This window comes from Cyanistes caeruleus, chromosome 38 (genome assembly GCF_971803275.1).
Source record: "Cyanistes caeruleus chromosome 38, bCyaCae1.hap1.1, whole genome shotgun sequence".
Taxonomy (NCBI): Eukaryota; Metazoa; Chordata; class Aves; order Passeriformes; family Paridae; genus Cyanistes; species Cyanistes caeruleus.
This window is the reverse complement of record NC_141739.1, coordinates 217,942-230,985: the sequence shown is the minus strand read 5'-3', so window position 1 is coordinate 230,985 and position 13,044 is coordinate 217,942. Positions and strand designations below refer to the sequence as shown.

The 13,044-nt window shown below is 52.9% G+C and overlaps 1 protein-coding gene across 2 annotated transcripts; it reads right to left on the bottom strand.

The window, feature by feature from the left end:
• Nucleotides 1-114: 114 nt before the first annotated feature.
• On the bottom strand, nucleotides 115-12,865 carry RELB (RELB proto-oncogene, NF-kB subunit). 2 transcript variants are annotated; one of them, XM_086871989.1, is made up of 11 exons: nucleotides 12,726-12,865; nucleotides 12,460-12,513; nucleotides 11,133-11,701; nucleotides 8,902-9,059; nucleotides 7,549-7,640; nucleotides 6,516-6,647; nucleotides 5,126-5,230; nucleotides 3,454-3,669; nucleotides 2,005-2,073; nucleotides 1,332-1,409; nucleotides 115-844 (listed from the first exon to the last, which is right to left on the bottom strand). In XM_086871989.1, the coding sequence occupies exons 1-11, from the start codon at nucleotides 12,739-12,741 to the stop codon at nucleotides 618-620; spliced, it is 1,716 nt and encodes a 571-aa protein (XP_086728115.1). In that variant the 5' UTR covers nucleotides 12,742-12,865; the 3' UTR covers nucleotides 115-617. The 2 variants fall into 2 exon arrangements, with proteins under 2 accessions (XP_086728115.1, XP_086728116.1); XM_086871990.1 differs by lacking the exons at nucleotides 115-844; nucleotides 1,332-1,409; nucleotides 2,005-2,073; ... (5 more) ...; nucleotides 12,460-12,513; nucleotides 12,726-12,865 and adding an exon at nucleotides 9,071-9,920 and having other exon boundaries at nucleotides 11,133-12,387.
• Nucleotides 12,866-13,044: the final 179 nt, after the last annotated feature.

The window sequence follows — 13,044 nt, the reverse complement described above, 5'->3', positions numbered from 1 at the left end:
GCTGGGCCCGATCCCAGTTCATTCCCAGTTCCCTCCCAGTTTATTCCCAGTTCCCCCCAGTCCCTCCCAGTTCCCCCCAGTCTCTCCCAGTTCATTCCCAGACCCCAAAACCAATTTCTGTGTGTCCATCCATGATTTTATTCCGCCCAAAATCCCGGGAATTTCCCCCAAAATCCCAGGAATTCCGCCCAAAATTCCCGGGATTCCTCCCCAAATCCCAGGAATTCCCCGGGATCCCCCCCATAAATACAGTGCAAAAAAAAGGGGGGGGGGGGGATGGAAATTTGGGAATTTTCCAAAATCCCGGAGGGTCCAGCCGGCCCCGGGCCCCAAAATTTTGGGATGGGGGGGGAAAAAATCCCTGAAATCCTCCCTGGGAATTTCGGGAATTTTTGGGGAATTTTTGGGGGATTTTTGAAGGATTTTTTTGGAATTTTTGGGGAATTTTTTGGGAATTTTGAGGGAATTTTTGGGAATTTTTGGGGGATTTTTGAGGGATTTTTGGGGAATTTCTGCAGGAATTTTTTGGCGATTTTTTGGGGGGATTTTTGAGGAATTTTTGGGCGAATTTTTGGGAATTTTTGGGGATTTTGGGAAGGGGATTTTTTTGGGAATTGTCAGCCCTCCCCCCCCGGGAACATGTGGGATCCAACCAGGCTGGAAATTGGGGGGGGGTCCCCACTGGGGGGCTCCGCCAGCAGCTCCGGGCCCGGGAAAATCGGGAATTCCGGGAATTCCGGGAATTCCGGGGAGGAAAAAAACTGGGAAAAGGCCGGGGGGGCGAAGGGGGCGAAAATCTGGGAAAGAGGCTCCGAAGGCTCCGGATCCGGGGGGAAGGCGGCGTCTGCAGGGGGAAAAATGGGAATTTTGGGGGGAAAAATGGGAATTTTGGGGGGAAAAATGGGAATTTGGGGGGAAAAATGGGAATGTGGGGGGGGAAATGGGAATTTTGGGAGGGAAAAATGGGAATTTTTGAAGGAAAATAGGAATTTTTAGGGGGCTAAAGTGAATTTTAGGGGAAAACGGGAATTTTTGGGGGGGAAAAATGGGTTTGGAGAGGGAAATTGGGATTTTTTTGGGGGAAAATTTGGGTTTGGAGGGGAAAATTTGGGCTTTGGGGGGGGGAAAGGGATTTTTTGGAGGGAAAATTGGGATTTAGAGGGGGGAAAAGTGGGATTTTTTTGTGAAAATCGGGATTTTTGGGGGGAAAATTGGATTTTTGGGGGGGAAATTGGATTTTTTGGAGGGAAATTGGGATTTTTGGGGGAAATTGGGATTTTTGGGGGAAATTGGGATTTTTTCCAGGGGGAATTTGGGATTTGGGGTCGCACCTGGGGGTCCCAGGGGCAGGAAATGCTCCAGGTACCCCGGGGGCTTCTTCCTCCTCTTGGCCTCGATCCCGAACGGGTCTGGGGGGTCCGGGGGGGTCACGGGGAGCCCCCAAAATCCCCCCAAAATTCATCCCAAAATCCCCCCGAATCATCCCAAAATCCCCCAAAATCCCCCCAAATCATCCCAAAATCCCCCCGAATTCATCCCCAAAATTCATCCCCAAAATTCATCCCCCAAATCCCCCAAATTCATCCCAAAATTCCCCCGAATTCATCCCCGAATTCAACCCAAAATCCCCCAAATTCATCCCCAAATCCCCCAAATTCATCCCAAATTCATCTTGAATTCCATGAAATTCATCCCAAATCCCTTCCCAGTCCATTCCCAGTCCCCCCAGTCTCTCCCAGTCGCTCCCAGTCCATTCCCAGTCCATTCCCAGTCCATTCCCAGTCCCTCCCAGTCCCCCCCAGTCCCCCCCAGTCCCCCCCAGTCTCTCCCAGTCCCCCCCAGTGCCCCCCAGTCCCCCCCAGTCCCATTCCCAGTCCCCCCCAGTGCCCCCCAGTTCATTCCCAGTTCATTCCCAGTCCCCCCCAGTTCATTCCCAGTCCCCCCCAGTCCCCCCCAGTCCCCCCCAGTCCCCCCCAGTCCCTCCCAGTCCCCCCCAGTCCGCACCGGTTCCCGACAGCTCCTCCAGCACCTCGGGCATTCCCCGTTTGCGCTTCAGCTGCACCCGGTAAGCGTCTGGAAAAACACCGGGAATGGATCCCGCCGCATTCCCGGGAACTCCCGGGAGTCCCCACATTCCTGGAATTCCCGGGAATTCCCGCCGTTCCCGGGGCTTTGCTCCCATCCCATGGATCCGCCCCAATCCCGGGTATTCCCGGTGGGTATTCCCGGTATTCGCGGTGCCATTCCCGCTATTCCCGGTATTCCCGGTTATTCCCGGTTATTCCCGGCTATTCCCGGACATTCCCGGTGCCGTTCCTGTTATTTTGGTATTTCCGGTACTTATCCCGGTATTTCCGGTATTCCCGCTGCCATTCCCGGGAATTCCCGGGGCCATTCCCGGTTCCATTCCCACAGGAATTCCTTGGAATTCCCGCTGCCATTCCCGGTTCCATTCTCGAAGGAATTCCCGGGAATTCCCGCTGCCATTCCCGGTTCCATTCCCACAGGAATTCCCGGGAATTCCCGCTGCCATTTCCTGCTCCCGTTCCTGGGAATTCCCGGTTCCATTCCCGGTTCCATTCCCGGTTCCATTCCCGGTTCCATTCCCGGTAATTCCCGGTTCCATTCCCGGTTCCGTTCCCGGTTCCGTTCCCGGTTCTGTTCCCGGTTCCGTTCCCGGTAACTCCCGGTTCCATTCCCGGTAATTCCCGGTTCCATTCCCGGTAATTCCCGGTTCCATTCCCGGTTCCGTTCCCGGTTCCATTCCCGGTAACTCCCGGTTCCATTCCCGGTAATCACCGTTATCCCGGGGCAGATACGTGAAGCGGAACCCCTCGCTGCGGACGCTGTCGGTCAGGCGCTGCAGGAACACCTGCCCTGACCCGGGACCCGCATCCCGCCCATCCCGGGGCCGTTCCCGGTTCCATTCCCGGTAATTCCTGGTTCCATTCCCGGTTCCATTCCCGGTTCCATTCCCGGTAATCACCGTTATCCCGGGGCAGGTAGGTGAACCGGAACCCCTCGCTGCGGACGCTGTCGGTCAGGCGCTGCAGGAACACCTGCCCTGACCCGGGACCCGCATCCCGCCCATCCCGGTTCTGTTCCCGGTAACTCCCGGTTCCATTCCCGGTTCCGTTCCCGGTAATCACCGTTATCCCGGGGCAGATACGTGAAGCGGAACCCCTCGCTGCGGACGCTGTCGGTCAGGCGCTGCAGGAACACCTGCCCTGACCCGGGACCCGCATCCCGCCCATCCCGGTTCCATTCCCGGTTCCATTCCCGGTTCCATTCCCGGTAATCACCGTTATCCCGGGGCAGGTAGGTGAACCGGAACCCCTCGCTGCGGACGCTGTCGGTCAGGCGCTGCAGGAACACCTGCCCTGACCCGGGACCCGCATCCCGCCCATCCCGGTTCCATTCCCGGTTCCATTCCCGGTAACTCCCGGTAATCACCGTTATCCCGGGGCAGGTAGGTGAAGCGGAACCCCTCACTCCGGACGCTGTCGGTCAGGCGCTGCAGGAACACCTCCACCTGCACGGGCTGGTTCAGCTCCAGGTGAGCGTAGGGCGGGGTCCGGAGCACGATGGCGACCTGGCGGTGAACGTCGGCCTGCGAGAAATCCGCCCGCGCCTCCCAGGACTCCCGCCGGAAAATCACCGCGATGTCCTCTGGGAACGACGGGAATTCGGGATCGGGAATGGGAATTGGGGATTTGGGATCGGGAATTGGGGATTTGGGATCGGGAATTGGGGATTTGGGATCGGGAATTGGGGATTGGGAATGGCAGAAATCCGCCCGCGCCTCCCAGGACTCCCGACGGAAAATCACCGCGATGTCCTCTGGGAACGACGGGAATTAATTGGGAATTGGGATCGGGAATTGGGGATTTGGGATCGGGAATTGGGGATTTGGGATCGGGAATTGGGGATTGGGATCGGGAATTGGGGATTGGGAATGGCAGAAATCCGCCCGCGCCTCCCAGGACTCCCGCCGGAAAATCACCGCGATGTCCTCTGGGAACGACGGGAATTCGGGATTGGGAATGGGAATTGGGGATTTGGGATCAGGAATTGGGAATTGGGGATTGGGAATTCGGGAATTGGGGATTTGGGATCGGGAATTGGGGATTTGGGAATCGGGAATTGGGGATTGGGAATCGGGAATTGGGGGGGTCCAGGTGTGTCCAGGTGCCCCCAGGTGTGTCCAGGCGTGTTCCAGGCTGGGTACCAGACCGTTCTAGACTCGGTTCTAGACTCGGTTCTAGACTCGGTTCTAGAGGTTCTAGACTGGGTTCTAGAGGTTCTAGACTCGGTTCTAGACTCGGTTCTAGACTCGGTTCTAGATCGGGTTCTAGAGGTTCTAGATCAGGTTCTAGACTCGGTTCTAGAGGTTCTAGACTCGGTTCTAGATCGGGTTCTAGATTGGTTCTAGATTGGGTTCCAGACTGGGTTCCAGGTGTCCCCAGGTGTGTTCTGGGTGCCCCCAGGTGAGGTTTTGGTGTCCCCAGGTGAGGTTTTGGTGTCCCCAGGTGTGTTTTGGTGAGGTTTTGGTGTCCCCAGGTAAGGTTTTGGGTGTCCTCAGGTGTGTTCTGGGTGCCCCCAGGTGAGGTTTTGGGTGTCCCCAGGTGTCCCCAGGCGAGGTTTTGGTGTCCCCAGGTGTGTTTTGGTGAGGTTTTGGTGTCCCCAGGTGAGGTTTTGGTGTCCCCAGGTGAGGTTTTGGTGTCCCCAGGTGTGTTTTGGTGAGGTTTTGGTGTCCCCAGGTGTCCCCAGGTGTCCCCAGGTGAGGTTTTGGTGTCCCCAGGTGAGGTTTTGGTGTCCCCAGGTGTGTTTTGGTGAGGTTTTGGTGTCCCCAGGTGAGGTTTTGGTGTCCCCAGGTGAGGTTTTGGTGTCCCCAGGTGAGGTTTTGGTGTCCCCAGGTGAGGTTTTGGTGTCCCCAGGTGTGTTTTGGTGAGGTTTTGGTGTCCCCAGGTGTCCCCAGGTGTCCCCAGGTGAGGTTTTGGTGTCCCCAGGTGAGGTTTTGGTGTCCCCAGGTGTGTTTTGGTGAGGTTTTGGTGTCCCCAGGTGTCCCCAGGTGTCCCCAGGTGTCCCCAGGTGAGGTTTTGGTGTCCCCAGGTGTCCCCGGTACCTTTCTGCACTTTGTCACAGAGCAGGTAAAGCTCCTCCCCCCCCGTGCAGGGGCCGCTCTCTTTGTTCATGCGGCAAATCCGCAGCTCCGAGGTGTTGGTGGATTCTGGGAAAGAGCCCCGAATTCCCAAAATTCCTGAATTCCCAAAATCCCAAAACCCCAAAATCCCAAATTCCCAAATTCCCGAATTCCCAAAATCCCCAAATCCCCAAATCCCAAATTCCCAAATTCCTGAATTCCCAAAATCCCAAATTCCCAAATCCCCAAATCCCGAATTCCCAAATTCCTGAATTCCCAAAATCCCCAAATCCCCAAATCCCAAATTCCCAAATTCCCAAATTCCCGAATTCCCAAAATCCCCAAATCCCCAAATCCCAAATTCCCCAAATCCCAAAATCCCAAATTCCCGAATTCCCAAATTCCCAAACCCGGAACCGCCCCCGGAACCGGGAAAACCTCGGGAATTTCTGGGGGGGCTCACGGGAGATTCCGGGGAGATTTTGGGGATTTTTTGGGATCTTTCCAGGAGATTTTGGGGATTTTTTGGGATCTTTCCGGGGAGATTTTGGGGATTTTTTGAGATATTTTCGGGAACATTTTCAGGAGATTTTTGGGATATTTTGGGGATATTTTGGAGACAATTTCGGGATAATTTTGGGATATTTTTGGGATAATTTTGGGGATATTTTTGGGATATTTTTGGGATATTTTTGGGATATTTTTGGGATATTTTGGGGATATTTTCGGGATATTTTCGGGATATTTTTGGGATATTTTCAGAACATTTCAAAGATATTTTCAGGATAATTTCAGGATTTTTTCAGGATTTTTTTTGGATATTTCAGGATAATTTCAGGATATTTCCAGGATAATTTCAGGATATTTTCAGGGTATTTTCGGGATAATTTCAAGATATTTTCAGGATTTTTTCAGGATTTTTTTGGGACATTCCCAGGATATTTCCAGGATATTTTCAGGACATTTTTTGGGGTGGATTTGGGGTTTTTTGGGACTCACTCTTGTCAAAGATGGGCTGGGACAGCACCGGGCTGAGGCTCCGGGGGGGATTCCATGGGAATATTCTGGGATCATTTCGGGATATTTTGGGGACATTTCCAGGATATTTTTGGGGGTATTTAAAAGATAATTTCGGGATATTTTGGGGATATTTTTGGGATATTTTTAGGATAATTTCGGGATATTTTCAGAACATTTTAAAGATATTTCCAGGATATTTCCAGGATAATTTCAGGATATTTCCAGGGTATTTTCAGGATAATTTCAGGATAATTTCAGGATATTTCCAGGGTATTTTCAGGGTAGTTCCAGGATATTTCCAGGATATTTCCAGGATATTTTTGGGGTGGATTTGGGGTTTTTTGGGACTCACTCTTGTCGAAGATGGGCTGGGACAGCACCGGGCTGAGGCTCCGGGGGATCCCGGCCCGGTCCCGGAACGAGGCCTGGAAGCAAATCCGGACCACGTTGAGATCGACTTCCTGATGGTTCCGCAGGGATCCCGCTGGAAAAGACCGGGAAAGGGGGAAAAACGGCGGGAAAACGGGGAAAAATGGGAGAAATGACATAAAACGGGGGGAAAATGGGAAAAATGGGGGGAAAACGGGGGAAAAATGGGAAAAAACGGGGGAAAAATGGGGGGAAAATGGGAAAAAATGGGGGAAAAACGGGGGAAAAATGGGGGGAAAATGGAAAAAAATGGGTAAAAAATGGGAAAAATGGGGAAAAATGGGAAAAATGGGAAAAAGGGGGGGGGAAAAAGGGAAAAAATGGGAAAAAAGGGGGGACAAATTGGGAAAAATGTGGGGAAAATGGGAAAAAATGGGGAAAAATGCGATAAAATGGGAAAAATGGGGGGAAAATGGGGAAAAACAGGAAGGGAAATGGGAAAATTTGGGGGAAATGGGAAAAAATGGGAGGAAAATGGAAAATATAGAGGGAAATGGGGGAAAAATGGGGGAAAAATGGAGAAAAATGGGGGAGAAATGGGGGAAAATGGGGAAAAAAGGGGAGGAAATGGTAAAAATTGGGGGAAAATGGGAAAAATGGGGAAAAACGGGAGAGAAATGGGGGAAAATGGGAAAAATGGGAAAAATGGGGGAAAAAGGGGAGAAATGGGGGCAGGAATGGGGGGAACGGGGAAAAAAATGTGGGAAAAAGGATGGAAAATGGGGGGAAATTGGGGAAAATTGGGAACAAAGAGGGGAAAGGCGGTTCCAGAGGAATCCAAATGGAAATGGGGGAAAAAATGGGGAAAATGGGCAAAAAACACAGAAAAAAAGGGGGAAAAACGCAAAAGAAGCAGGGAAAAAGCCAGGAAAATGGGGAAAAATATGGAAATTCCCAGAAATTCCCGGAAATTGCAGGAAATTCCAGGAAATCCATGGAAAAGGGGAGGTGCTGACCTTTGAAGGGGTCGATCCCGAGCTGCAGCTTCTTCTCGATGGCGCCCTCGATTTCCTTCTTCTTCACGCACTGAATCCCCAAATTGCTGAAGCTGCCAGGAATCCCCGAAATTCCCAAATTTTCCCGGCCCCTTCCCGGGGGGGGTTTTGTTTTTTGGGAATTCCGGAGGTTTTTGGGAGGGAATTCCAGGTTTTATCTGGGAATTTCGGGGGTTTTTTCTGGGAATTTTGGGTTTATTTCTGGAAATTATGGGGGCTTTTTCTGGGAATTCCATTTTTTTCCTATGAATTCCATTTTTTTCCCTGGGAATTCCGGGTTTTTTTGTGGAATTCCATTTTTTTTTTGTGGAATTCCATTTTTTCCCTGGGAATTCCATTTTTTCCCTGTGAATTCGGGGTTTTTTTGTGGAATTCCATTTTTTTCCTGTGAATTCCATTTTTTTCCTGTGAATTCCATTTTTTTCCTATGAATTCCATTTTTTTCCCGGGAATTCCATTTTTTCCCTGTGAATTCTGGGTTTTTTTGTGGAATTCCATTTTTTTTCCCCAGAATTCCGTTTTTCCCCTGTGAATTCTGGGTTTTTTCCTATGAATTCCATTTTTTTTCCCCAGAATTCCATTTTTTCCCTGGGAATTCCAGGTTTTTTTGGTGGAATTCCATTTTTTCCCTGGGAATTCCGGGTTTTTTTGGTGGAATTCCATTTTTTCCCTGTGAATTCCGGGTTTTTTTGTGGAATTCCATTTTTTCCCTGGGAATTCCATTTTTTTCCTATGAATTCCATTTTTTTCCCCGGGAATTCCATTTTTTCCCTGTGAATTCCGGGTTTTTTTGGTGGAATTCCATTTTTTCCCCTGTGAATTCTGGGTTTTTTCCTATGAATTCCATTTTTTTTCCCCAGAATTCCATTTTTTCCCTGTGAATTCCATTTTTTTTCCCCAGAATTCCATTTTTTCCCTGTGAATTCCAGGGTTTTTTTGGTGGAATTCCATTTTTTTTCCCCAGAATTCCATTTTTTCCCCTGTGAATTCCGGGTTTTTTTTGTAGAATTCCATTTTTCCCTGTGAATTCCGGGTTTTTTTGTGGAATTCCATTTTTTCCCCTGTGAATTCCGGGTTTTTTTGTGGAATTCCATTTTTTCCCCGTGAATTCCGGGTTTTTTTGTGGAATTCCATTTTTTTTTGGTGGAATTCCATTTTTTTTCCCCAGAATTCCGGGTTTTTTCCTATGAATTCCATTTTTTTTCCCCAGAATTCCATTTTTCCCCTATGAATTCCATTTTTTTTTGTGGAATTCCATTTTTTTTCCCCAGAATTGCGTTTTTCCCCCCGAGCCCCGGGTTGTTTTGTCCTCACCTGTGCCGGGGGTTGCTGTGGGGCCGCAGGATCACCCGGCACAGCCCCTGGGAACAATCCTTGCCCACCAGCCCGTGCGGGTGGACGCGGTGGGGCCAATCCTTCCACACCAGCACGGCCGTCACCGCCACCTCCGGGATGGCCTGGCAGTCCAGGAGCTGGGGAAAATGGGAAAAAATGGGAAAAAATGGGAAAAAACGGGAAAAAATGGGAAAAACCGGGAAAAAATGGGAAAAAATGGGAAAAACAGCGGGAAAAAATGGGAAAAAATGGGAAAAACAGAGGGAAAAACAGCGGGAAAGGTCAGGCACGGCCGTCACCGCCACCTCCGGGATGGCCTGGCAGTCCAGGAGCTGGGGAAAACACGGGAAAAAATGGGAAAAATGGGAAAAAATGGGAAAAAACGGGAAAAACAGCGAGAAACAGCGGGAAAAACAACAGGAAAGGTCAGGCACGGCCGTCACCGCCACCTCCGGGATGGCCTGGCAGTCCAGGAGCTGGGGAAAACACGGGAAAAATGGGAAAAAACGGGAAAAAATGGGAAAAATGGGAAAAAACGGGAAAAAATGGGAAAAACCGGGAAAAAACGGGAAAAACAGCGAGAAAAACACCGAGAAACAGCGAGAAAAACAACAGGAAAGGTCAGGCACGGCCGTCACCGCCACCTCCGGGATGGCCTGGCAGTCCAGGAGCTGGGGAAAAACGGGAAAAATGGGAAAAAACGGGAAAAAATGGGAAAAATGGGAAAAAACGGGAAAAAATGGGAAAAAACGGGAAAAAATGGGAAAAAAATGGGAATAAATGGGAAAAACAGCGGGAAAGGTCAGGCACGGCCGTCACCGCCACCTCCGGGATGGCCTGGCAGTCCAGGAGCTGGGGAAAACACGGGAAAAATGGGAAAAAATGGGAAAAAACGGGAAAAACAGCGAGAAAAACACCGAGAAACAGCGGGAAAAACAACAGGAAAGGTCAGGCACGGCCGTCACCGCCACCTCCGGGATGGCCTGGCAGTCCAGGAGCTGGGGAAAAAATGGGAAAAATGGGGAAAAACGGGAAAAAACGGGAAAAAATGGGAAAAAATGGGAAAAATGGGAAAAAATGGGAAAAAATGGGAAAAAATGGAAAAAAATGGGAAAAAATGGGAAAAACAGCGGGAAAAAATGGGAAAAACCGGGGAAAAATGGGAAAAAACACGGGGAAAAATCAGGAAAAGGTAGGGGGAAATATGGGGAAAAATCGGGAAAAATCGGGAAAATATCGGGAAAATATTGGGGAAATATCAGAGAAAGGGGCGGGAAAAATGGGGAAAAAAATCGGGGAAAGGTGCGGGAAAAATCACTGGGAAAAATCGGGATTTGAGTGAGTTTTGGAGAATTTCTGGGATAAAAAATTGGGATTTTCATGAGTTTGGATGAGTTTCTGGGCTGAAAAAATGGGGATTTTGGGGGTTTTTGGAGGATTTCTGGGCTAGAAACGCCGGGAATTTTAGGGATTTCGGGGGATTTTTTTGGATTTCCCGTTTTTCCCGGTTTTTCCCGTTGTTCCCGGCTCTCACCTCGATGCTGGGCAGGGTGCGGCTGCTGTCGGTGCTGCTCTCCCCGAGGATGCTCCCGGCCGATCCCAAACCTCCCCAAACCTCCCCAAATCCATCCCAAATCCATCCCAAATCCATCCCAAACCTCCCCAATCCATCCCAAACCTCCCCAAACCTCCCCAAATCCATCCCAAATCCATCCCCCAAGGATTTCCGGGGAAAAATCGGGATTTGAGTGAGTTTTGGAGAATTTCTGGGCTAAAAAAATGGGGATTTTGGGGGTTTTTGGAGGATTTCTGGGCTAGAAACGCCGGGAATTTTAGGGATTTTGGGGGATTTTTTGGGATTTCCCGTTTTTCCCGGTTTTTCCGGTTTTCCCGGCTCTCACCTCGATGCTGGGCAGGGTGCGGCTGCTGTCGGTGCTGCTCTCCCCGAGGATGCTCCCGGCCGATCCCAAACCTCCCCAAATCCATCCCAAATCCATCCCAAATCCACCCCAAACCTCCCAAATCCACCCCAAACCAAGGATTTCCGGGGAAAAATGGGGATTTTCATGAGTTCGGATGAGTTTCTGGGCCAGAAAAATGGGGATTTTGGGGGTTTTTGGAGGATTTCTGGGCTAGAAACGCCGGGATTTTTGGGGATTTTTTGGGATTTCCCGTTTTTCCCGGTTTTTCCGGTTGTTCCCGGCTCTCACCTCGATGCTGGGCAGGGTGCGGCTGCTGTCGGTGCTGCTCTCCCCGAGGATGCTCCCGGCCGATCTCCCCTCGCACTCGTAGCGGAATCTCATCCCGCGCTGCTTCGGCTGCTCCGTGATCACCAAGCGCGGCCTCCCCGCCTTTCCCGCCCTCTTCTCCTCCGCCTTTTCCAAATTTTCCAGCTTTTCCAGCTTTTCCAGCTTCCCCGGGGCCCCCGCGGGCTCCCGGCACCAGCGCGGCACCGACAGCGAGAGCCCGCGGAGGCTCCGGGCCAGCGGCGGATCCCGGGGGGAATCCCGGGGGGAATCCCGGGAATCCCGGGGGGGATCCCGGGGGGAATCCCGGGGGGAATCCCGGGGGGGATCCCGGGGGGAATCCCGGGAATCCCGGGGGGAATCCCGGGAATGACCCAGGGAATGACCCAGGGAATCCCGGGAATGACCCCGGGGCTGATCCCGGGGGTCCCGGGGGTCGCAGCCGCGCGGGATCAGCTTGGGAAGAGCTTTGGGAATTTCGGGAGCGGGATCCGGTTGGAAGCCGTCCTCCTTCATCACCTCCTCCAGGATTTCTGAGGGGGAAAAACGGGAATTTCGGGGGGGAAAACGGGAATTTCGGGGGGGAAACGGGAATTTCGGGGGGGAAACGGGAATTTCGGGGGGGAAACGGGAATTTCGGGGGGGAAACGGGAATTTCGGGGGGAAAAACGGGAATTTCGGGGGGAAAACCGGGAATTTCGGGGGGTTTGGGGGGAAAAAAGGGGAATTTCGGGGGAAAACCGGGAATTTCGGGGGGATAAATGGGAGTTTCGGGAATGTCGGGAGGGTTCCTGGGGGGAAAACCGGGAATTTCGGGGGGTGTTGGGAAGGTTTTTTGGGAAACCCGGGAATTTCGGGGGGTCTTGGGAGGGTTTTTTGGGAAACCCGGGAATTTCGGGGGGTCTTGGGAGGGTTTTTGGGGGGAAAATCCCAAATCCCGGAGCGATTCCCAGCCCAGATCCCAAAATCTGGGGGAGATCCCAGCGCTGCCCCCGAGCCCGATTCCCCCCGGATTCCCCTCGGGATGGACCCGGAATTCCCGCAATTCCCGCAATTCCCGGAATTCCAATTCCCGCAATTCCCGGAACTCTTCTTGTCGGCTCCGGGATCCCGGAAAATTCCCGGGAAACGGCGAAGGTTCCCGGTCCCTGCGCGCGCACTCACCCAAATCATCTGGAAAAACGGGAAAAACGGGAAAAAATGGGGAAAAACCGGAAAACACCGGGAAAAAAACGGGAAAAACGGGGAAAACCCCGGGAAAACCCGGGAAAAGCGATCCCGGGAGCTTTACCTGCTCCCGGTGCTCCGTGAGCCAAGGCCAGCCCGGGCTCCTGCACCGCCGCTCCTGCCGGAACCGGGGATCAGCACCGGGACCGCCCCGGGACCGCCCCGCCGCCTCCCCCGGGACCCTCCCGTTACCCCCCGGGAGCTCCCGGTTCCGTCCCGGGAGGGGATCCCCGGTTCCGGCCCCCCGGGAGCTCCCGGTTCCGTCCCGGGAGGGATCCCCGGTTCCGCCGCCCCCGGGGCGGGTCCCGGAGCCAGCGGGGCCGCGCTCACCGAGCGGCAGCGCCATGTCCCGGTGCTCCCGGTGTTCCCGGTGCGGGTCCCGGTGGTTCCGGAACGGGTCCCGGTGTTCCCGGTGCGGGTCCCGGTGGTCCCGGTGCGGGTCCCGGTGGTTTCGGAGCCGCTCCCGGTGGTCCCGGTGCGGGTCCCGGTGGTTCCGGAACGGGTCCCGGTGTTCCCGGTGGCGCTCCCGGTGGTCCCGGAGCGGGTCCCGGTGGTCCCGGTGCGGGTCCCGGTGGTTCCGGAGCCGCTCCCGGTGTTCCCGGTGCGGGTCCCGGTGGTGCCGGAGCGGGTCCCGGTGGTCCCGGAGCCG